At 34.8% G+C, this 22,791-nt stretch overlaps 1 protein-coding gene across 5 annotated transcripts in view; it reads left to right on the top strand.

Annotated features, from left to right (window-relative positions):
• Positions 1 to 22,791, top strand: part of RAD18 (RAD18 E3 ubiquitin protein ligase) — a 140,031-nt gene that overhangs the window by 51,666 nt on the left and 65,574 nt on the right. For all 5 annotated transcript variants that reach the window (XM_087923713.1, XM_087923716.1, XM_087923714.1 and 2 more), the window contains 4 exons: positions 3,510 to 3,694; positions 9,570 to 9,646; positions 11,887 to 11,947; positions 22,165 to 22,308. In XM_087923713.1, coding sequence (XP_087779839.1) covers positions 3,510 to 3,694; positions 9,570 to 9,646; positions 11,887 to 11,947; positions 22,165 to 22,308 — 467 coding nt within the window. The remainder of the gene's footprint in view (positions 1 to 3,509; positions 3,695 to 9,569; positions 9,647 to 11,886; positions 11,948 to 22,164; positions 22,309 to 22,791) is intronic.

The raw sequence follows: 22,791 nt of genomic DNA, 5'->3' as shown, positions 1-22,791 counted from the left end.
GGTTGAAAAAGCAGGAAATAAAGAGCCTGAGCAGGCGGGTGGGCCAAAACAGCAGCAGACATAGAACCGATCCTATGTATGCTCTCTGTTTGCAGCTCTTCAGAGCAACCGGTTCTATAGAGGTGGACAAAACCTGTAGAATCCCACCATTGGGTCAATATATTCTTTTGCTTTGTTTCATTTTTTTTACTGTTATGTTTTGTATTGTCTATGATAAAACAATAAATTAAAACAAAGCCTTTTAAGCAATCCGAAATGTATAGTTTCACTGACTTACTGTTAGCTTGCTCTTTGTCATAGAAAGATAATGACAAATGTTTGTCAGTAATTTTATTTCCATAGAGATATCTCCCTATCACTCTGAATAATTGCTGGCATCTTTAATTTGACAGGTTTTTGAGCATTTGTTGATTTTCATGATTATCTGTGGGTGTAATGATTTATATATGTGTAAAATGTGCTTTCCCCCTGGAAATATGCTTGTTTGGTATCAAATGGATTATTTTTATTTAGGCATCACATTGTTTGAAACAGTACCTAAAGGGGATTGTTTTCAGAAAAGATTTAGCCATGGTGAGTTATAATGTAACATTGGCACCATATGCTAATTTATTTCAACAGCAAGATGTTGAGCTAATTGTGGCATGCTTTTCTTTCTTCCAAATCCTGTCTAATTCTCAGGGACTTCCTAGACAAGTCCCTGTGGTTTTCTTGGCAAAGTTGTTCAAAAGTGGTTTGCCATTGTCTCCTTCCTAGGGCTAAGATAAAGTGATTGGGCCAAGGACACCTAGCTGGCCTTGTTCCTAAGGCAGTAGTAGAACCCATGATCTTCCATTTTGTATTCTGATGCCTTAATCAGTACACCAAACTGGGTCTCATTGGATATGTATAATTTTCAACAAACTCGGAAGGGGAATTATATCATCATTTGAGTACTTAAAAGGAGATCACCAAAGGAAGGTCAAGGATAATGTCACCACATTAGGATGCAGAGTAATGAATTTAAGTTACAGAAAGGCAGATTCTGATTCTAGAATCTATTGAAGCAGAAGCTGCTCATCAATATAATGGATGATTTAATCTAGATTTCTGCACTCAGTAGGGAATTGATTCTAAGACAAAGCAGAAGAAAACATAGTTTTAAAGTGTGGCACTATGTTGAGAAGCACAAGCCTGTTCGGTTTGAATTTGATCATAGTGCAGGTGTTGTCTATAATGAGCTGTGAGAATAACCTTGGGAGACAGAAGAGCTACAGCCTAGGCAACAGTCTGATAAATGAAAACTGAATCCAAAGGAGGGGTGGAGGAAGAGAAAGCATCTCAGAATATACCACTCTTAGTTCTTTGGAAAGTAAAGATGAGGGAGGAAGTGCTTTTCAACTTGCAAGATTCTGTTACTTAACCTTACAATAGAAGTAGTATTAGTACTCATGGGTTTTGGTTTTCTGTCTCCAAGGGCAAGATCAATCTTGCAAGTTTGAAAGTACATCTCCATTACAGTTGAAGAAATGAAGGAGGGTCTTTTCTAAGACACTGTTTCCTCCCCCATTTTCCTTTCAACTCAATTCTCTCTTGTCAGGCTGCTGTCCAGGCTTTTCTTCCTGTCTCCCAAGGTTATTCTCATAGTCCATTACAATGTCCCCCATCACAATTTCCGAATTGCTCTTTGAGAAAGCTTCAGTTTTGATTATCGACATATGCATCCTAGTTGAACTGAAAATATAAAACACATAAATAATATTAAACTTATATATAAACCAGAGGTATATTCTAATTTATAAGCATGTATTTATGCAAAGTGAGTGCACTACTGGTCTTCTGCTGAATTCTTTTCTTAGTTGATTATTCAGTTCCAGCAAATAATAATAATCTGTTCTATTCCATTTACTGGTTCGCATCTCCTATTTTATTTACAATATAACATATGTGATAGATAGCATTATTGAGATTATCAGAATATTACTGTTTATCAGGATATTACTGAAGAATTTATATTCCCTTCTGGAATCACGTAACTCTTTTAGATGCCTTTTCTATCTCTGCCAAACACCAAGGTGGTTATAATTAAGATAATATTAACAAACATCTTGTAGCTGTTTGAGAATTAAAGATTGAAGGTATAGTACTGTATTACACTGGGAAAAAGATATAATACCAAGAATATCTGACAGGGAGCTTAACATGAAGAATATGTAGCAATGGTGAAACAAAGAGTGTATATACATATACATGACAGAAGTTTAAATTAAAGCAAAAATGGTACCATTTATATTGTGCATCAAGATAAATTCAACACCTAGACTATGGTTTCTAAGTTTATGCTGATAGGGACTGCAAATTCTTTGGGGTACAAGGGGGAAAGTCAGAAATCAAATATTTATTATAAAGTGGTGCTTTTCTTTTCTTAACATTTCTAAATAATATAGTGAAGACTTTGTCATTAAGCTAAAATACATATTTTATATCATGAAAATAACATTTCAATATAGCTAATGTTATATTGAATAATTGTATAATTTCAGTAAGTACCTGTTTATTTATAGATATAATAATTTTTAAATACTTATTAAAAAAGTCTGAAGCCTTTCTTTTAATTCCTTTTTTAGTAGATTTTCCTAATAAAATATGGAAGGTATGTTAGATTGGCCCTATAAATAAAGCAGTATATGATTGAAGTTTGTTTGGCAGGAAATCTGGTTCACAAGTAGATATCGATGGGAGTAATTTTGTGTTTCCATAACTGCATTACTTGTTCAAAACTCTGTCTGCTAATTCAACTATTTGTTGAATGCAGTGAAGGTCACATATTTTTCTGCAAACTATGGAAGTTGCATTTTAAAGAGGGAGAAGGAGAGAATGTGACTGAAAGTCAGTTTTGATTAGCAGATTCGGAGTATGTAATCCTAAATAAATAGTCTGTATATGGATATGTGTGTGTATATATATATATATAGCACGCACGCACGCACACGCACAGACACACCATTTTGTGGCTTGCTGATTGTTGATATTTTGTTAGCGTTTTTGAATATGCTTTTTGAAATAAATAAGCAGGAACTTTTTTTTGAGAAATATGTTAGTCTGAATGAGTTTGATCAAGTACTTTCTTATGCTCTCTATAAAAATAACAGAATGGTGCCATTCCTCATTAAATATTTGATTATTAGCTTTTAAAATATTTACCTGAGTGCTGGACTGATCCCTTTGGCTTAAGTTAAATCACAGTGTTATTATAAGCATATAAGAAAATAAAGCTTTCTGAAAGGAAAATGGGATATAAGTAATAATTTAATCAAATAGCATATTGTTGATATTGGAGATAGAAATGGGACATGACAAGGGGTTGCAGAGGGTTAACAATAAATAAATATAGTCAAAGTAAAATAACATTAAACATGATATCTGGAATAGAACTAGCAACATACATTCTATCAGCTTATTTGTACCCTATCTTGTCTTACAGGAAATATTTTTACATGTTTCCCTCTTATGTTTTTTTCCCTTTCTAGTTCTGGACAAAAAAGAAAGTTACTGCCGAAACTAGTTTACAGCTTACTTTCTGACCGTGACCTGAGGAAAAGACTGAAAGAACATGGATTGTCTACCCATGGAACAAAACAACAGCTTATTAAAAGACACCAAGAATTTGTCCACATGTATAATTCAGAGTGTGATTCTCTAAATCCTAAATCAGGTAAGAAAATAAAATGTAGATAGCGGTTTCCTTTAAATAGTGCTGTTTCTTAAGATATGCTTCTTCCTAACATTTATTTTACTTACCATTTTGACCTAATATAACTTTAACTTGCCAATCTATTATTACTCTTTCAAATGCTTTATATGAGACTTTCTGTACATGAAGTCTGCCATGATTGAAAACATTGAGTTTACATGACCATGGCAACAGATTTGAATTGTTAGCAGTTTGTGCGCATATTAATTAGAGTCCTTTTATGCCTATGTATTCGTGTTTTTCAACCTTGAGAACTTGAAGATGTAGGCACGTCAGCTTCCAGAATTCCTCACGCAGCATTGGAATTGAAGTCCATATGTCTTAATGTTGCCAAGGTTGAAAAACACTACTCTATATCAACAGTATTTAGGCAAATCATATAGTGATAACGGAGTTATGGAGCCATTTCACAAAAAACCCCATTGTTTATTCAGGCCTTTGAGATAGGACAGGTGAAGAAACAGATATTGGAGCCCTGGTGGAACAGTAGTTAGGATCAGTATTGCAGGCTAATTCTAGCCACAGCCTGGAGTTTGAATTTTGACCAGCTCAAGATTGACTTAGCCATCCAAATTTCCAAGGTTGGCAAAATGAGGACCCAGATTGTTGGGAACAATATGTAAATAATCCTGACATTGTAAACTGCCTAGAGAGGGTTGTAAAACACTATGGAACACTAAGAGCTATTTCTATTGCTACTGAATTGCTAGAATTCTGTTGTTACAGGGTATAGTAAGAAAATCTTAAAAGTTTCCTTCTGCACTTTCTTATGCTAAATGGAATAAAGACAGGATTATCTTCAATTTCAATGGATGAGTTTCTCCATTTCCTTCACATAGCTAAGTGGATGTTCGTTTACTTATTCTCGCACTCTTTCAAGGCTAGCATACTCCTCTACACTGTCTAGCACTTAAAATTCCTCCCACATGATGCTCCTGTGTATTGTGAAATCCACTTCTGATTTTTAATTGCTGCAGATATCTCTTTCCCATATGTGGAAATATATTCAGGTATCTTATTTTTGATTTGTTGTGTTTCTCTCATTGGAGCTGTACAGTCTCTGCCTGCCAATTTCAAAAGATAGTGAATGGCTTATGATGACATAAAATTACAACATAGAAAATCAACAGCCTAATCATAATAGCACGAAGGCCTAGAAATGTCACCTTTGGGGAGGCAAAATCTTCAGCATCTCTGAATATCTACCTGAAGAGCCCTGTTTTCACAGCATTTCAAAAGCAAAATAGAAAATGGGTAATATGAAAAATAGGAGTAGATGGTTCCATGGCTGTTCCATTGGTATAAGATGCAGACGTAATTATTAGGCATACTTTAAAAGTGTGATGATGCTCTAAAGAGAACTTAGCGGGGGAATTGCTGACTCAGTTCTGACAAATACTTATTCTATTATGGCTAAAAGAAAAGACATCCTTTTTGCTAAGATTGAGTGTGACTTAGTGTTACAATGGGAAAAATATGACCAAAGGGCACAGGTATTTGTAGCAAAAGGAGACACTTTACAGTTTACCACTTACAACTGTGATTAAGCTTCACAGTTTCAGTTAGTCAGAGCCAACAAGAGAAGAGTCTGTTCTAAGTGATTTGATTTTTTAAAATTTTATCAAGAGCTAGGGAAACATCATATATACAATAAACTCAAGAAAAGCTGTGCTGGATGAAACCAAAGGCCTAACTAGCCCATAAAGGAGAAATAAAGGCCTCTGGAAAGCAGGATATGAATGAAATTATACCTTCCTGCTTTAGTATCCTAGCAACAAGAATTGAGAATAGTGTGTAGCTAATATGACTAGTAGGCATTGTTTGGCTTAATCTCTGAATTTATCTAATCCTCTTTTAAGATTGTCTATGTTAATAACTGTTACTGTTTTATATTGTTTATTGCGAAAAAACGTTGTTCCTCTGTGCTGAATCAATAACTGCTTGGATACATTGGATATTTTTTGATTCTAGCATTATGAACAAGATAAATCTTATTTAGAACCATGTATAACTTTATAAGTATTCATTATCTGCCTTTTTCACATATTTGCTGCATTTCCCTGCTATATTAATAATTACTATTTGGGAAAAAGTTCAACTTTAAACAATGATTTATGAAATCATTTATGAAAAAGATGGTTCACAAGTACTTTCTCACACATTAGCGTGATTCATAAGGTGTGTATGTGTCATATATTCATAGAGGCTACAGTCAGCTCCACTGTGGGTGGACTTTAGCCATTCCTAGTATGTGTCTTTTGTCATACTTCTTTAGTGACTATATGTTAAGTAACGTGGATTCTCAAAGTAAATTAAGTAGTACCAGGTCCTAATCAGATGGTGTCTTTAGTTCTCTGTCATAATTGATGTCAGCGTTCCCAGTAATGCACCCATAGAAAGCAGAACTCTGAAGCAGGCAAGTTCCTCAAAGAATTTATTGGATACATCATATTGGCACAACTAGTGAAAGCTGACTTTGAAACTTCCTGCGGCTTTCACCTAATTAAAAGATAAAAGTTTCCCCTTTTCCCCAAATCACGATGGCTGGTTGCTTGGTTACTTCACTCCTCCTCTGGCCAAATACCTGTGTGAATGTCCTTGGTTCCCACAGGAAACTATTGGCTACAAAACCAGATCTAGCTATTCCCCCCCTCCTCTGTTTTGTGGCAACCCTGAAGCCTCCAAGATGGCCTCAGCCAGGTTCACTTCAGGTTTGAAACTACATGTGTGGATAGTAGGAAAAGGTTTATGCTGTGTTTGGATGGATTGTGGAGTACCACAGCTCCCTTGTTTCTACAAAGAGGGGACAGTATGCTGCTTAATATGCTTAAGCTAAGGTCTCTAAAACAATGACCCAATGGGGCACAGGTTGTCTAGTAGTATATACAAACCTGGAACCGGCAATATTAATGCAACTGTAGTAGTGTGTAGATTTTGAAATACAAATGATTTTCATTATACTCTCATATCACACCCTTTAAAACTTACACAGTAAAAGCTTGCTTTTTTATTTTCCTCAGTGTTTTGTGAATACCGAACTAGATATATTTCAGTTAAAACACAAACAGTTAAATAAAAAGTGGCATATGGAATTCAGTGTAACCAAACCCAAGAACCTTGAAATAGGGCATTCTGTGGATGCCAACTCAAAGAGTCTGAATGGATTCAGTATAAAACTCAACTTGCCGAATTAAACTATAATCCTGTTCATATTTTCCTGCATTAATTTTCACTGTACTCAATGGAACTTGTGGAGGTGGAGGTGTTTATAAATTCTCGCTGTTGCTGATCTTACTCCTCTGCCATTATACATAAATACAACAAATGAAACTAAATAATCTTTGTCTTGTTTTCAGTGAACTTTCAGGGTTACACCTTACTATTCCATAGTTAATATACAGTGTCATAATTGTCCTTGTTGTTATTCTGAAATATATCCATCATGCAATCATTCAAGAAACTGTTTTGTAGAAAATATTAGTCTGTCAGACTGGATTTTCCAGTGGCCACTCCAGCAACTTTTAATGCAGGAATCAAAGGTTTACAAGAAGCTTGTTATCTTACAAATATATTTAAAATATTTTTAAACTGCCATGTAGAAGGGATTTTCCAAAGTGGTCTACAATAAAAGTGAAACTATAAAATAGTGTAATATAATGGTAAATATATGAATATTGATAATGTTAAAATGAGACTGCACTAGCCTACACAATATTTGTTTATTTTATTTTATTCATTTCTTAATGTAGATATCTGTATTTTTTACATTATATCAGTGGTTTTTATGTGATTGTTTATGTACCACTCAAAGTTGCTTTTGGGGAAATGTATGGTAGAATTGCAGCTAGAATGGGGAAAAGTGTGAAGAATGGACCAAGCTTAGAATCCTTGTATAGCTGGAAGTGACACTGTTCTTATCTCCCCCAGAACCCCTGAAACCCTATCTAGCCATTCTTAGGAGAACATTGATCAGCTCACAATGTCATTTTGATTCCTTGCACCTGACAGATGATCATCTGTACAAATTTAATAAACAAACAAATAAATAAATAAAATAGATAAAATGTAGTCCTAAATCATTAACTGGTTCTGATAAACAGTTGAGTCTTTAGGATTGAAGGAAAAGCTTATGTTGATGAAATATGATAGATATCCACTGTTTTACAACTAAGTGGCCAATGAAAAACAGACTCCTAATTGTTCGTAGCAGTGGATGCACAATTGCACATGTAAACCTTTAATACTGATCTCAGTGTCAGCAGGTTGGTACAAATGAAGGCGGGATTCAGAGTCACTTTGACAACCAGTATAATTAGTATAGTATGATCTGACTTGCTATTAATTGGCAATGTGTCATTCAGAAATGAAAAGGCAGTAAAGATGGGGTTCAGACTAGATATGGTGAAACCATGAATAATTGAATCAATGTTCTTCCTTTTTTTTTGCTGAAAGCTATCCATATATTGACGAGAGCTACTTTCTGGATTATTGTTCTTAGCAGTCCATAATAATACCAAATTGCATAACATTGTACTGCTCCTGTGTCATTGCAACCTAAATCAGTCAGGCAGCATATAAATATGATAAATTGTTATAATTATTATTATTAAATTACCATGCTAGTTCTAAAAGTTCTAATAGCTCAAGGAAAACTAATAGAAGATACCGTATTTATCGGCGTATAACACGCACAGGCGTATAACACGCATTCCCTTTAAGAGGGAAATTTCAGGAAAAAAATATGCGGCGGGCGCAGCGCTGACATCACGTCACGATGCTGCGCCGCCGCTAGGCACTATTGGGAACGGGATCCCTTAAAGAGGATTCCGCTCCCTGGACATCGGCGTATAACACGCATACATCATTTGCCCCCTATTTTCAGGGGGAAAAAGTGCGTGTTATACGCCGATAAATACGGTAAGTTACAAAAAGGATGACCAGTAGTTCTTAATACCAGTTGTTCACACTATTGTACTCCTATAATATTAATGGGATTGTGCATTTGGATCTGAAACCAAATCTAAATAATCAGCATTGTTGTCACATAGCCAAGAGAAACACAGACACCCTGCTACTCCTCAGAATATTAATCACTTACAAGGTCCATCAAGCCCTGACAGATTTTAGAAGGATCAAAGGCATGTATGCTGTGTGTCAAGCTTCCAAGCAGTTTGTCCAAATCTTCAAGATGTACAGTCTGAAAAATGCCTCTAATATGATGTCCAGTTAGAGATGTATTGATCACAGTGGCCAAGAAATTGAGAGTGTTGTTTGGAGAAAAGTTGGTATTCCACAAAACGTGCACTGGTAATGTTCATAGCTCTCTCAGCACACTTCAGTGCTCAAGTCTCTTAGCCTTTCAACTGCTGATCGTCTTGGAGATAAATAGTTTTGGAGATCTGTCTGTCTATCCATCTGTCTTCTGGAATATCATTCTTTTTGGATCTTGTAATAAAATACTGTATTGATTATCGAGAGAAAAGTTTGAAGCTCAGAATCATTACCCCCTCAAGGATTTCTGGAGAAATCTCACAGGATTCATTTACAGTTATTTTACTTAAGAACAGAAGAAACCTTTCCTAATAATTACCTCTTTCACCCGTTTCCACTGAACTAATCTTCCCTCCCTTAGTTAATTATTAGTTTTACCATAACTTTTTCTCTATATCTCTTCGGCTTTTAACTCCATTTACAAATCATTAAAAAAACTCACCAATTCCAGTTTTTACATAACAACTGAAAATATTGAGTGCTCTTCAAAATATTTTATTCTGAGAAATAGTCACAGGTACCGGAGTGCTAGATTGCTATTAACAGTGTTTGTTTATTCTAACAGTTGCGGAAATAGTGAAAGAATTGGAAAATATTGAAAAGACTCAAGCACAACTTGATGCCAGTAAACCTAAAGAAGATGTAAGTTAATAACCTTTAATTTCAGTCCTGGTGAAGATAAATATAAATTCATTATTCTACCTATTAGAAAACCACAGTGGATTTTTTGTTTTTTTGCTTAATGGTGCTAAATTAGTAGATACATGTGGGTAGATATGGGGATCATTTTGATGCAAAATCTGATCAACCTTGTGATAATCATAACTTTGAACAGAAGTATGATCTGCTTAACTCAAGCTTGAGTGAAGATTGCATTTGGAGTCTCTTTTATTTTGCTCAAGACATCTTGTGCCTTGTGCACAAGAACCATGCCACATTGTAGTGCCTGTTCTGAAGTCAGTAGATAGATATTTGTTATACATGTGTCTCTTTTGCTTGATATATCTGTGCCTCTGTTATTTTCTGTTCATATGCCTGTTGAATCATCTCCCCGCCAAAAGTTGACTTTTGAAATTTCACTGCAAAGGCCAAGTAAATGTGCATTGTATGCCCATCCTTAAAGTTTATATTGATGGGAAGTAATGTCAGAAACCATCCAATAGATAAACAGTTTTCATCTATTTAATTGCCACCACCATATTAAAGATTTGAGGTTTTTTTTTTCATTTAAAGCATTTATGTTCTGTCCATTTACCACAGAGTTTTACATTGTGCAAAATAGTAGAACCATTTATTTAAACATATAAATGCAAAAGAGCAGGAAATAAAACAAAAAGGCTTATATATAGTTGACCTTCCTAAAAAGGGAAATTTTAACCAACTATCAAATTGCTGCTGATTCCATTGATGTGCTCATGCAGATACCAGTTGCAGTTTGAAAAAAAAAAAATTGCACGGCAAGAAAGTTTAGAAACTTACCTTGAAAATGAATAAATAAATGAATGAATATTCACTTCATCTGTGTATTTTGTACTTGTATTTTAGAATTCTAGCCTAATCTTTCTCCTGATGTTTAGAAAGTTTATTAAGTGTAAACTACTAATGTCTAAACAGCTAGCTTTTATAGCAGAAATGGGTAATTTAGTATCTGCTAAACTTTCTTCCTAATCTGATTTTTAAAATTACGATGGTGATGATGTATTTAGCATAATACAAAGTGAAACACCACTAATTTGCATTTTTCTTTGGCCTTATATCAGGATGGTAGACCAACTGGAGGATTAAGTTCACTTTTTATAAAACAGTATTTAGCAATTAGTCTATCTTGACTATCCCCCATTTCTCCATGACTGATATTTTCCAAATAAATCTTGCACTTTGTGACCTCTTTGTTAAATGCATATACTCTAAGTGTCCCTATCCCAAATGGTTTCACAATTGTACTGTTGTCATATAGATAGCTATATATAGTCTATAGCTGTTGGGGCACATGGATCCCTAGTATGTCAGTTCTCACTTACCCTACAACAATCCCATTTATATTCTTGAAATATGCAGTACTGTATTAGAAATCTGAAAAGCCTGGCATATTGTTTCTATGTCAAGAGCCATGATTTAGTCTTTTGGGCAATGTATGGCCCATTGAACATTTTGGGGTGAGATAACATTCTTGGAGAAATTGGGGAATGATTTTTCAGTTTGTTTTAATATAATCCGATGAGGTTAAATATGGAAATGAGGCTGTTATAGCATTCATAAATCCTGTATTACTATTTATTCTTTTAAAGGTGGTTTTTTTTTTGCAACATCATGTTGCAGCTGATCTCAACGAAGTTCAAAAGTTTTGAATGTAATATTTTTGAGGCTGTGTGCCACTGTTACTGCTTAAGAAGGAAAGTGGAAAAAGGATGATCCTGTGGAACCTATTGAACAGATTTTGTCTGCATTCAGCAATCAGTTATGAAACTTGTAGTGTGGTGGAATGGATGAAATCATCTTCAGTAGCATGGATTGGGTCCCCCCCGCCCCCTTTTGAATAATCCTCTGAAGAGTCTATAAAAGGTTTTCCTTGCAGACAAAAATACAGATTCCAGGGTATAAATTTGCTGTTCCGAAGACAACTCAAATCACTTTGAGATTATGTAGCAGCAGCTTTGGGGTTTTGCACATAATAACGGGTATGCGTCATCAATTTTCCATGAATTTTTTAAAAAAAGACCTATCCTTAAAATAAGCATCTAAAAATTAAATGCTAAAACAGTATTGATGGGCAAAAAAGTATTTTTCAGTTCCAAGATAATTATGTTTTAAAATCTTTCAGCTGCAGGTTTAGATCTTTCATCTATTAATCTTTAAAAATATTCTTTGTGTTATTGTTGCAGAATATGGTATTTACAAAGCACCAAACAGAGAATGAAATAGATGAAATTCATAGAGATTATCGTAAGTAACAAAATTATTTCATCTGTGTTTGAAAAGAAATTCATACAAGAAATTTACATATTAAAAATGAACTTTTATTAAAATACAAACCTTCCTTTTTTCTATATTATTTTTTTAAATGAGAAATTTCACATTTGTCTCTTAACAGGCTTATTATCTGTATGGTTAGCTTGCAAATTGCTTTTGGAGAATAAGTATATAGTTTGGATTTATCTCATGACTTTGGTACGCAGTATAAGAGAAATAACTTTATAGAATTAGAACATATAAGGGAAAGAGGGTAGACATAAATAAGTCTTAATCATAGAATGTAAAATCATTGACTTAGTTTGTATCTGAAGAGAACCATTGTCTTAAATAGCTTTTGTCAGCAGTTCTGATTTTAAATTTGCAAAATTAGTACTGTGATATCTGTTTCCATTTATAAAGTAAGAGTTGGAAAAAAATACAACTATTTGGATCTTGAAATTGTCCTGACAATCTGCAGATGAATCACCAATGTGATATGTCTACATATATACCATTTTAGATGCAATTGAAATCACAGCAAATGATGCTTTTAATTTATTGTGCATTTGTCAGACCTAATCTCAAATCTTGTGTTCAGTACTGGGCACCACACTTCAACAATGATTCATCAGGGAAACAATTTCATAGAAGGGCAACAAATAGGAGTGCGCAAAATGTTTTCATTTCAAAATGTCTTGAGCACCAAATGTCATTAAACATCTTTCTCTGAGTCAAAAGCTGTCCTTTGAGAACAAAACAGGCTGCCTTGAGCATTTGGAAGCATTTTGAGCTTGTGACTTTTCCATTGGGGGTGCCTCTGTTTTGAGTTCAAAAGCTTCCCCAAATGCCTGGAACAACTCACTAAGAACAGCCTAAATTGCACTTAAAAGAGGATGCTTTGTGAAATTTCAAGCTTGAAACAGTTCACAATAAGCATTCCGTACACCCCTAGTAATGTGGATAATTGAAGATTAAAATTAAGTTTCATGAGGAGAAACTGAAGGAAGTGGGTTTGTTTAACACTGAGAAATCTGAGGAAAGGATAGCACTGAAAGCATATCACATAAAAATACCTCAAGTTCAATGCTCTTGTTATTTATTTTTATTTTTATATATTTATAAAATATTTCTATAGGTTTCCAAGTTAAGCAACTCTGTGTCTCACAACAATAAAACCAATTATAAAGCAGTAATAAAAACAGGCAGTAAAATAAAAGCCCCCTACACCTTAATTGTCCCCTTAGTTACTTCAGAAGTATGGATATAAAATAAAGAATTTAAGTTACAAGAAGATAAACACACTCTATTTAGCATCTTTGTGTCTAAATCTATTTCATTAAAAATCTTTGCCTGTAATATTTAATTTCCAATATTTTGAATTTGATAAGCTGATGGCTCAACAGTACTGTCAAATTCTCTCTTTAGGATCTTTGTAGAACTGTAAACAGTATTAGTTCTGTAAATATAAAAGGCTTTTCTTTTGGCTTTCTCTCTAGTTTATATTTATTATTTTTGTATGAGGTGGGAGTCACTGCAGATACTTAATAGTTACTCATATGAACAGTGGTAAACCTTAGATGTTTGTAGAACTTTAATACTAACTTTAAAACCACAATGTTTTGAAATGTTTTTGTTTGTATTGAAGGACACAGGATCTAAAGTTAGTTGCGGAGGTTTATCTACAACAGAAGTTTTTGTTTAAGTCACTGGAACTGTTAAGTTAATGCCCAGCATTACCGAGTCTTTAACTCAGTTTTTTTTGTTCTTGGTTTCTAAAGTGACTGAGTACTACAATGCTGATGATGCAGTTTTGGAATCTTTGATAAATCCTCATATATTATTCTGTGGTTTCTTTTAGAATTAAATGGGCAAGTAGAAGACATTTCTTTTAGCTTTAACTTAAAAATATTTAGCATAATAGCCATGGGATTTTATTGTTCTTTTTTGAAATAACTTCACTGGACTATTGACACGGACAGTATGTATGTATGGACAATATGTGTGTGTGGAGTGCTATATTTTTGAAATAAAGGTTTATGTTTCAATATATATCATCATGTGGGACAGGTCCAATTTTAATCCTCGGCATGTCAAGTTAAAATGTGAATCAGATGATGAAAAACAGTTCTACCTAATAAATCGAAATCCTAGTCAAGGCTTAGTCAGAGTACACAAAATAATTATCTGGATTATGTAACATAATAATGTCTAGTCTGATTGGCAAATCAATGCGTCTTCAAAACCACAAAGAGAAACGAGAATTTCTGAGTCAAAATTTGAACATCGACTCTGATCTGATTGGGGAGAGCCTCTCAATATTCAGAGGAAAATTGTGTTGTTTTCTGAACTGTAATCTAACTTTTGCAGTCAGCGCATGTCTCTACCACCAGTAAATTGAGGGTGGTCAAACTTTTTCATCCTAGAATTTTTTTTTAGCCAAGTGAAGCTTCTGGTGATGTGATTTTATCATTACAGAGGTTGGGTTAGCACAGGGGTGGGGAACTATGGCCCCTTTACTTATGGACTTCAACTCCTAAAATTCCTGAGCCAGCATATAATAAAGTCATAAAGGGGCTCCTAGTTCCCTACCTTTGGGTTAGCATATACATTTCAACTCTAATTCCATTGCATTAAACATCCCAAAGAGAAATTGGTCATTTCATTTTGAATGTTGCTGGCATGATTTTAGGATAGTACAGGAGCTGTAGACCATGGGATAATCATTTCCTTATTAAAAATGTCTTCTTCCTTAAGCCAAGTAGGTCTTCTTTCAGATGCTATGAGATTCAGCACTCCCAGAGAGAAAGTGGGATTCAACAATGTTTTTCTCATTTTATTATGAACAATACAGCTAGTGTATATAAAAATTGAAGTATTGAATCATAACCATAAAAAGTGTTCTTTTTACGTACATGCAAGTAAGATATTTTACCAGAATATGTAGTAATGTACTTGTCAGTGTAAATGCGTGGTCTCTGGTTTGGAACTAGATACATTGAGCCAGATATTTGTGTATAATGTTGACAAGAAATGCCAAATTGTGCTGGTTTTCCTTAACACAAGGATTATTACAAGGACAAGAGAGAGAGAGAAAAAAAACAATATTGTGTGATTTTAGCTTGTCTACCTGCATAAATTCTGGAAGTGCAAAGAAAAGCAAAATTAATTTTGAAATATAATTTGGCTCTATAAAAATATACTTTTTATGCTTGCATCTATTTTTATATTTTAGTACTTAGAAATCTAAAAGTGCTAACCTGAGACTTTGCTGGACTACTGTGAAGTTCATACCTGAGTCTTTTAAATGTCCAGGATGAGATCAGACCTTTTGAGGAGAGAAATATGTCTGTTGTTTATGAAGCAATCACTATTCTTTTAAGCCGCTGGACCGATAAGTCCAAAACCAAGGACACAAGGGTAATATAATTAATAGCAAGGTAGTGACTTGAGAACCAAGAGAATAAGAAATGTATTGCTAACTTTGAAACCACTTGAGGTTAACTTGAAAACAAGCTTGTTATTTGGAATATATGAGGAAAGGAAGACACCAAATCTACTGCTCTCAATTCTCTGGAGCTCTTCTCAGTATGTAGTATACTGATAAAGTAAATACAGTAATAGAGACAGGTGTTTACTCTTCTGGGGTTATACTCAATATAGCATGGATGGCTGTATTTTCTAATACTGATTTAATTGTTTCCCCAATCAATATTCTTTCACCCTTCTTCTCAAACTGTCTATATTGACAGATAGCTGAAGACTGGAAGTACAAAGGTGCTGCTTAACTGCAGTTAAGATTGGAGCACTTGGTCCAGAATGGAGTTGCCCACTTATTAATATGGACTGTGATAGGTGCTTGTAACATCCCTGCTGAAATCCTACAATGGCTCGCTCCCACTTTGTTTTATTGCAGGTAATTTAAAATCCTGAACAGTTTAGGATCAAGGTAATTGAAGGATTATTTTCTCCCACTGAGATCATCTTTGGAAGCCTTCTTTTGTGTGCCAAGTTTTATTGTGTCTTAGATGTAAAGACCTGAAATAAAGTAATACAAATAATACAAAATGCAGAAAATGAGTAAGGACAAAGGAGTAAGCTGCATTAAACTTTGGAATGTTGTTCCAAGGAAGACCCATCTGATTTCTTAACCAACAACCTATCAGAGGTTCATTAGTATTTTCCTGTTTTTAATATGTTAGATAATTTTATTTTTCTCAAATATAGATTTTGTTCCTGTACGCCTGAAGGATTCTCAGCAATTTTACAAACTACCAAAATATACACAATCCATTTAAAACAATAATAAAAAACCTCAGCTCAAAAGTCCCAAAACCAAGTATTATGCTCTTTAGAGGAATCTGTTCTATCTTCAGTTGCCTTTGGAAGGTAGCAAAGATCAGAAGGTAACCTGGGTCAGGGCATGTAACCCAAGGGTAGTTAGCACCTTGAAGACAATCACCCCACGTTTTAACTTTTAATTAATTCTGTCTTTGTTTCTTGAACTTGCTCCTATTTTTTTGGTGTAGTACAGGTGGCCCTTGACTTACAGCACTTCCTTTAGGGACCGTTCAAAGTTACAAGGGCACTGAAAAAAGTGACCTATGACCATTTTTTCACATTTACAACCATTCCAGCATCCCTATGGTCACATGATCAAAATTCAGACACGTGACAACTGACTCATCTTTATGATGGTTGCAGTGTCCTAAGGTCATGGGATTCCCCTTTTGGGACCTTCTGACAAGCAAAGTCAATGGGGAAGCCAGATTCACTTAACACCTGTGTTACCAACTTAACAATTGTGGTGATTCACTTAACAACTGTGGCCAGAAAGGTTGTAAAATGGGACAAAACTCACTTAACAGATGTCTCATTTAGCAACAGAAATTTTAGGCTCAATTGTGGTTGTAAGTCGAAGACTACCTGCATATTTTATATGTGTTTTTTAAAATGCTTTTAACTGAGAATAAGATGGGCAGTATTTAAATTAGATAGGCAGGCAGGCAGGCCTAAGCTCCAGCAAGATGCCCTTCAAGAGGTCTAGAACTGCTACAGAAAAGCAATGCTTCTCAGCCTTGGTCTTCCTCACCTCCTCCAAGTGGGGAATCACCAACTGCTTTCCTCACCATGGGTTTTATAAGTTTATATAGAATTCTTTATTGGCCAAGTGTGATTGGACACATAAGGAATGTGTCTTTGGTGCATAAGCTGTCAGTGTACATAAAATAAAAGATACATTCGTCAAGAGTCAAGAATCATAAGGTACGACACTTAATAATAGTCATAGGGTACAATAAGCAGTCAAATCATACTAGGAAACAGTCAATATAAATTGTAAGGATACAAGCGACAGAGTTACAGTCATACAGTCACAAGTGGGAGGGGATGGGTGATAAGGAGTGATGAGAAGATTAATAGTAATAGTACTGCAGACTTTGTAATAGTTGAACAGTGTTGAGGGAATTATGTGATCATGGCTTTCAGGAAAAACTGTTCTTGTGTTTAGTTGCTCTGGTGTGCAGTGCTCTATAGCGTCGTTTAAGCTAGAATTTTAAATTCTACACAGAAGCCTATAGGAAAAATACTAGTCAGTATCCTGGACAGCATACTGGACAGCTATTGCATTTTGGGCAAATAACATACACAAATAGAATATGTTGTAGTAATCCAAACAAGACGTGATGAGGGATTGAGTCATTGCAAAGTCCTGATTTTCAGGCACTTGTTCATGCAGGAATTGTGAGTGGAGGACAACCCATAATTGCAGACCTGTTCCCTCAGGGTAGTAACCCCAGTTTCAGAGTGAGTTTGGACTCAGATGAGGAGACAATGAACAGCCAGTTCCAAAGTTGCTGGATGAACCACTGTCTGAAGAGACAATTGCTGCCCATCCCTGAAGATAAAGAGTCTGAGCTTCTAACCCAGTCTCTGGGTGCCTGTACTCCCAATTTGAAATCTTGTGACTTTGTTTTTGTACCCCGATTGGTTGACAAAGTTTCTGCGTTGTTTTGACCCTTGCAATTTGCCTGACCACTCTTCTCCATGAAAGCTTCCTAGATGAAGTGGTTGGTCAGATTCAGGAGAACACTTACATTTTGATGCATATTTGAGATAGCAAACCTCTGTGCTCAAACATATAACATCATGGTGTCAAACTCATGGTGTCACATTGTCATCACGTGACATAACACGACTTTTCCCCTCTTCACTAAAATGGGGGTAGGCATGGCCAGTGCATGATGCATCCAGTCTATGGGCCATGAGTTTTGACACCCTTGAAGGACATTTGTCTGAGACAGAAAAAGATCATTGTTGGGAAACACTATCTGAACCATTCTTGCTGTGCAAAGGGCAACTGTTAACTAATTTACCTTTCTTGGACCTTTGCATGTGTGATAATCAGTCTGGTAGTATTCTCAGCTAACCGTTTTTATTTAGCAGAATTGTGTTGCTTTTTCCTGCTGTTGAATAGTCACAAGAAAGAAATCCTACCCAATCTTTTCTAATTTGATGTAATGGAATGTGTGAATGATCCTGGGCCAGAAGAGAAAGATATGCTGCCTAGGGAACAATTAAACAAGAGAGAGAGAGAAACCTGCGGTCACTTAATGAACAGAGAAAGAATTTCAGAAAACCGTTGCCCTAATTGATCAGACAATTAAAAAGTAGTGGCAGGAAGTTTGTATCTTGAGACTTGCAAATACCTCTTCCTTGTTGTTTGATATCTATTTACTGTGTTTTGGTGAAATTAAAAAAAAATAGATGTTAGAAGGAATAAACTGCTTATCCATTTTTAAAAATCATCTCAAAAGGAGGTAGGAAAACCCAAAGACAAGGAACATTATTTTTACAGGACACAAGATATCCTGTTTTTGACAATATATTTATAGCTGATTTGTGCCTTGAAATTTCAAAGTCAAACAAGATGCTATTTCAGAAAAGAAATATCATGGATGTATAGGTAGTCCTTGACTTACAATCCTAATGGATCCTGCCTATTTCAGTCACACATTGTGACAGTAGTTAAGAGACATTCTCACTTGATTGCTCACTTAATGATTCCCCCCACCCGTGCTATTTTTGCAGATATAGTTAAGCCAAGCAAAGGATGCCTCAGATGGGGGAAGCCCTGAGAGGCGTAGTGCACACCCGGGTCAACCCCATTGCACACCCAGGTCAACCCCCTAGTGCCACACCCAAGCCTCCCCCATTCCGTAAGGCAACCTACGCTCCACTCCCACCATGTCCTCACAGGCCTTGCTTTTCCACCTGCTCGGTCTCAACCCCTCTCCTCACTCTCCATCACTGATTGGTACTTCTGTAGATCTCCTGGAAGCTCTGGAGATTGTGTTGGGGAAGGAGAGCAAGCCACTCCGCCTCTCAGCATCCCTGTGGCCTTTCTCAGAATGGGAAAACCTAGGGATGCTGAGGGCTGGAGCGGCTTCCAGAAGGAGATCTGTAGTAAAAGATGAAGATTGATCAGTGATGGAATGTGATGATGAGGGTGTGGGACTCAGCTGGCTGGGAAAAAGGCCCAAGACCTGTGGGAACCTGAGGGAGTGGAATGGGGGAGAGCCATGCAGGGAGGCTGCTGCAGAATTTCTGCAGTCTCTTGTAAGAGCAGACAAATTGCCAAGTGCCTGAATTTATTCACTGTAGGTGTGCTATAATGGCCATAACTTTGAAACCGGTGGGGGTCTGTTGCAGCTTTGAATTATAAATTGAGGATTACCTGTATGGGATATATAGATTAAACAGCTTGAAAGATGTTTCAGTGTAGACATTATTTTTTTTATGGCAGTCTTGTAATTTGTTACTTAGTGCACAGACCAGAAAGCTTTCAGGGCTATCTGAATGATAAATTATCCATTCTGTAAAAACCAAAAATAACCCTCTTTTTAAATCTTAAAATAGCAAAGAAAAATGGTAGAGCCAGATATATTTCCAGATCATGGTACAAATTTTTCTTTCCTCCTCAGATTTTTTTCTTTGAGACCAAATATTTGAAAAAGAGAATTATTTTCTGCCTTACGTTTGAAAAAAAAAAAATTGCTCAAGAAACGTGTAACAGAAGAACTTCTGCAGGACTAAAAACAAGAATGTTTAAAAATGTATAAAATGTATTTGCATTGAAATTTTCTTTGCTCTGACATTTGATCTGGTTTTACATAAGGCAGAACTCCTTAGAGATAAAACTGCAAAGGCTACAGATTGGATAATAATAAAAGATATAGACTGAAGAAAGCTTTATCAGGCTTGAAGTTGGAAACCACTGGTTCTATCTCCGTGGTCCAATTCAGGATATGTACAGGACAGATTCTGTATAAATCACAGTTGCTCATCCAGGTTAAGTTTTTAGAACAAAACCTTGATATTATCAAAGTTTTGCTTTAAATATTGGATGGATCAAAAGAAAAAAATCAATTCTTGGAAAGGGAAAACTATTCCAAAAGTATCCCCAAAGGATACTAAACTTTGTCAAATCAGCTGTCCTTTTGGAATTACTATATATTCCTTGAAGTTTAATGTAATTGAGTTCAAGATAAGATCTTGAATTCAGTAGGTAGTTTTGATTGGAAGATACCTCAGATTTAGATGTGTGATTCCTTACATGCTGTCTTCTCTTTTTGTGCTTTATTTCTTGAATCTTTTTTAAAAATTAGAATGTTATATACTGTACATAGTGAAAACTCTAAATGGCTGAAGATGACTGGTCTTTGAAATCTCCACCTTAAATTTAAAAATAATACATATAAATGAATCAAGTCTTTATTATAGTCATATACCAGCAGATACTTCATATCAGGATTTCTTAAAAGCGCTGCCATGGTGCTCTTAGTGATGTCAGAAAAATCGTGAAGATGGTTATATGCCTCTATTTATTTATTGAGCAAGTGGGCTTCTTTGTTTGCTTTTTTAACAGCATGTTATAAAAAGAACACCTTAAATGATTTCACAAAGTATTGTACAGAAGCAGCTGGTGAAATGTTCATTCTCTTGTATATTAAAAATATTTAATAAATTATGTAATATTTTCTCTTATATAATGCCTGAATATGGAACTTGATTAAAAAATGACCCAGATTGGGATCTGAAAGCATGTGTACCATCGAATTTTTGGTAGAGTTAAAGAGTATATTTTCTGCTAAGATAAATGTAATTATTTGGATTTGTTTTAGTTTGAGACTGTCAGTTGAAAAAACAGCAAGAAAAAAAAAGATAAAAGAAGAACAATTGGTTGAATAGAGAAAGATTGATATATCTACTAGTTGTCATTTGATTCTTTCTTACAAATGCTCTGTCCATCCTTCTATAACTTATAGGATTGTTGTATATAAATATGAAAAAAACTAACCCAGTCCAATTTTATTTTAGTGCAGATAAATTTGCATTTAAACTGGTAATGCCAGATTTTTTTCATCCTGGTTATATATCAGAGTCTTGTATTCAAAGCAATTGCCCATTGGTGATTTGTATTTTTAGAACTAGATTCTTGACAGAATGCAGGCACGCTTTCTTTCCTTGTTGCCTTCTTAGAGTTGGCTGACTTAAAACATAATAGCATCAGTGCATTATGCAATTAATATATTTTAATTACCCATGCAAACAGGAGGAATAGTTCTACTAAGTGACAGTGAGTGAAACTTGCTAATCCAGGAGGTATATGAAATCAAAACAACATGAAAAGCTACATTTGTGAAAAGACATATATATTGGAGAAAGTTATGGATGATAACAATGTTTGCCAGAAGTCTGACAGAAAAGAATTATGCATAGAACCCTACAATACTGCAATAAGCAAAGTTTGATGAGCACCATGTTCCTTGTTCAATGTGTGTTCAATTTTTATGAATTCTGGTGGTCTGGTACATCTTTCTCTGTGTTCAGAACAGAACATATTTCTATTTCTTTCTACTATCCTAGCAATAATTCCTGCTAAAATTACCTGGCAAAATAAACATATTTTAACCGTCCCAGTTTAACCATGTTAACCATTTGTGGTACATCAAAAAGAAAGGACAAGTACTATTCGTTTACAACAATAGCAAAATATCTTGTGCTTAACATTTCCTTTACTTTATTCTAAAGCTGTGTTTAAATGACTTCAGTTTCAATGAAAATATATCAAAATTTTTAAATAAAATCAATAATTTGTCTTAAGTTATGCACATGGTAAGAATCTTTATACATTTTTTTAAATTTTTCAGGAAAGAAACACAAAGCTGAATATCAGCTTTTAATTGATCAAATGAAAAAACGAAAGAAAAACACAAGCAAAGAACAGATGAAGGAAGAAAGACCAGAGCAGAAAGAAGAAAGACCAGAGCAGAAAGAAGCAATTACTGAAAGTGGTATTCAATGCTAATTTTTATTAATATAATTTCATTAAGTAAACAAAAAATAAAACATCAATTTCCATAATAGTTGATTTAATGAACTTCTAAAACACCTGTCCAATTTTGTAAATTTCTAGCATTGGAATTGCATCCAATTGAAAGGTGTTGATGAATTTTTGGTTCCTGCGTTTCTAATTCCTAATGTTGCTGTTATTTTTTCTTTTTTAAAAAAAACAACAACAAATTTTATTAGTTTTTACAAAACAATACACAAACAAACAAAGCATAAAATATAATAACATAAAGGATCTTTTCTGAAAAAACCAATATAACATCTTATTTAGAAACAAAATACTTCCAAATTATCACATTTCCATACAAACACAATTTAATATATATATTTACATTATTTGTTCAACTTCATATCTTATCCCAACTTCTCTTTATTTCTCCCTTTCATTCTATTATTCAAATTATATTTCTTGCTAATAAAATTTT

The sequence above is a fragment of the Pseudonaja textilis genome, chromosome 2 (assembly GCF_049901715.1).
Source record: "Pseudonaja textilis isolate UNSWEBS1 chromosome 2, rPseTex1.2, whole genome shotgun sequence".
Lineage (NCBI taxonomy): Eukaryota > Metazoa > Chordata > Lepidosauria > Squamata > Elapidae > Pseudonaja > Pseudonaja textilis.
This window is presented reverse-complemented; position numbering and strand designations above follow the sequence as displayed.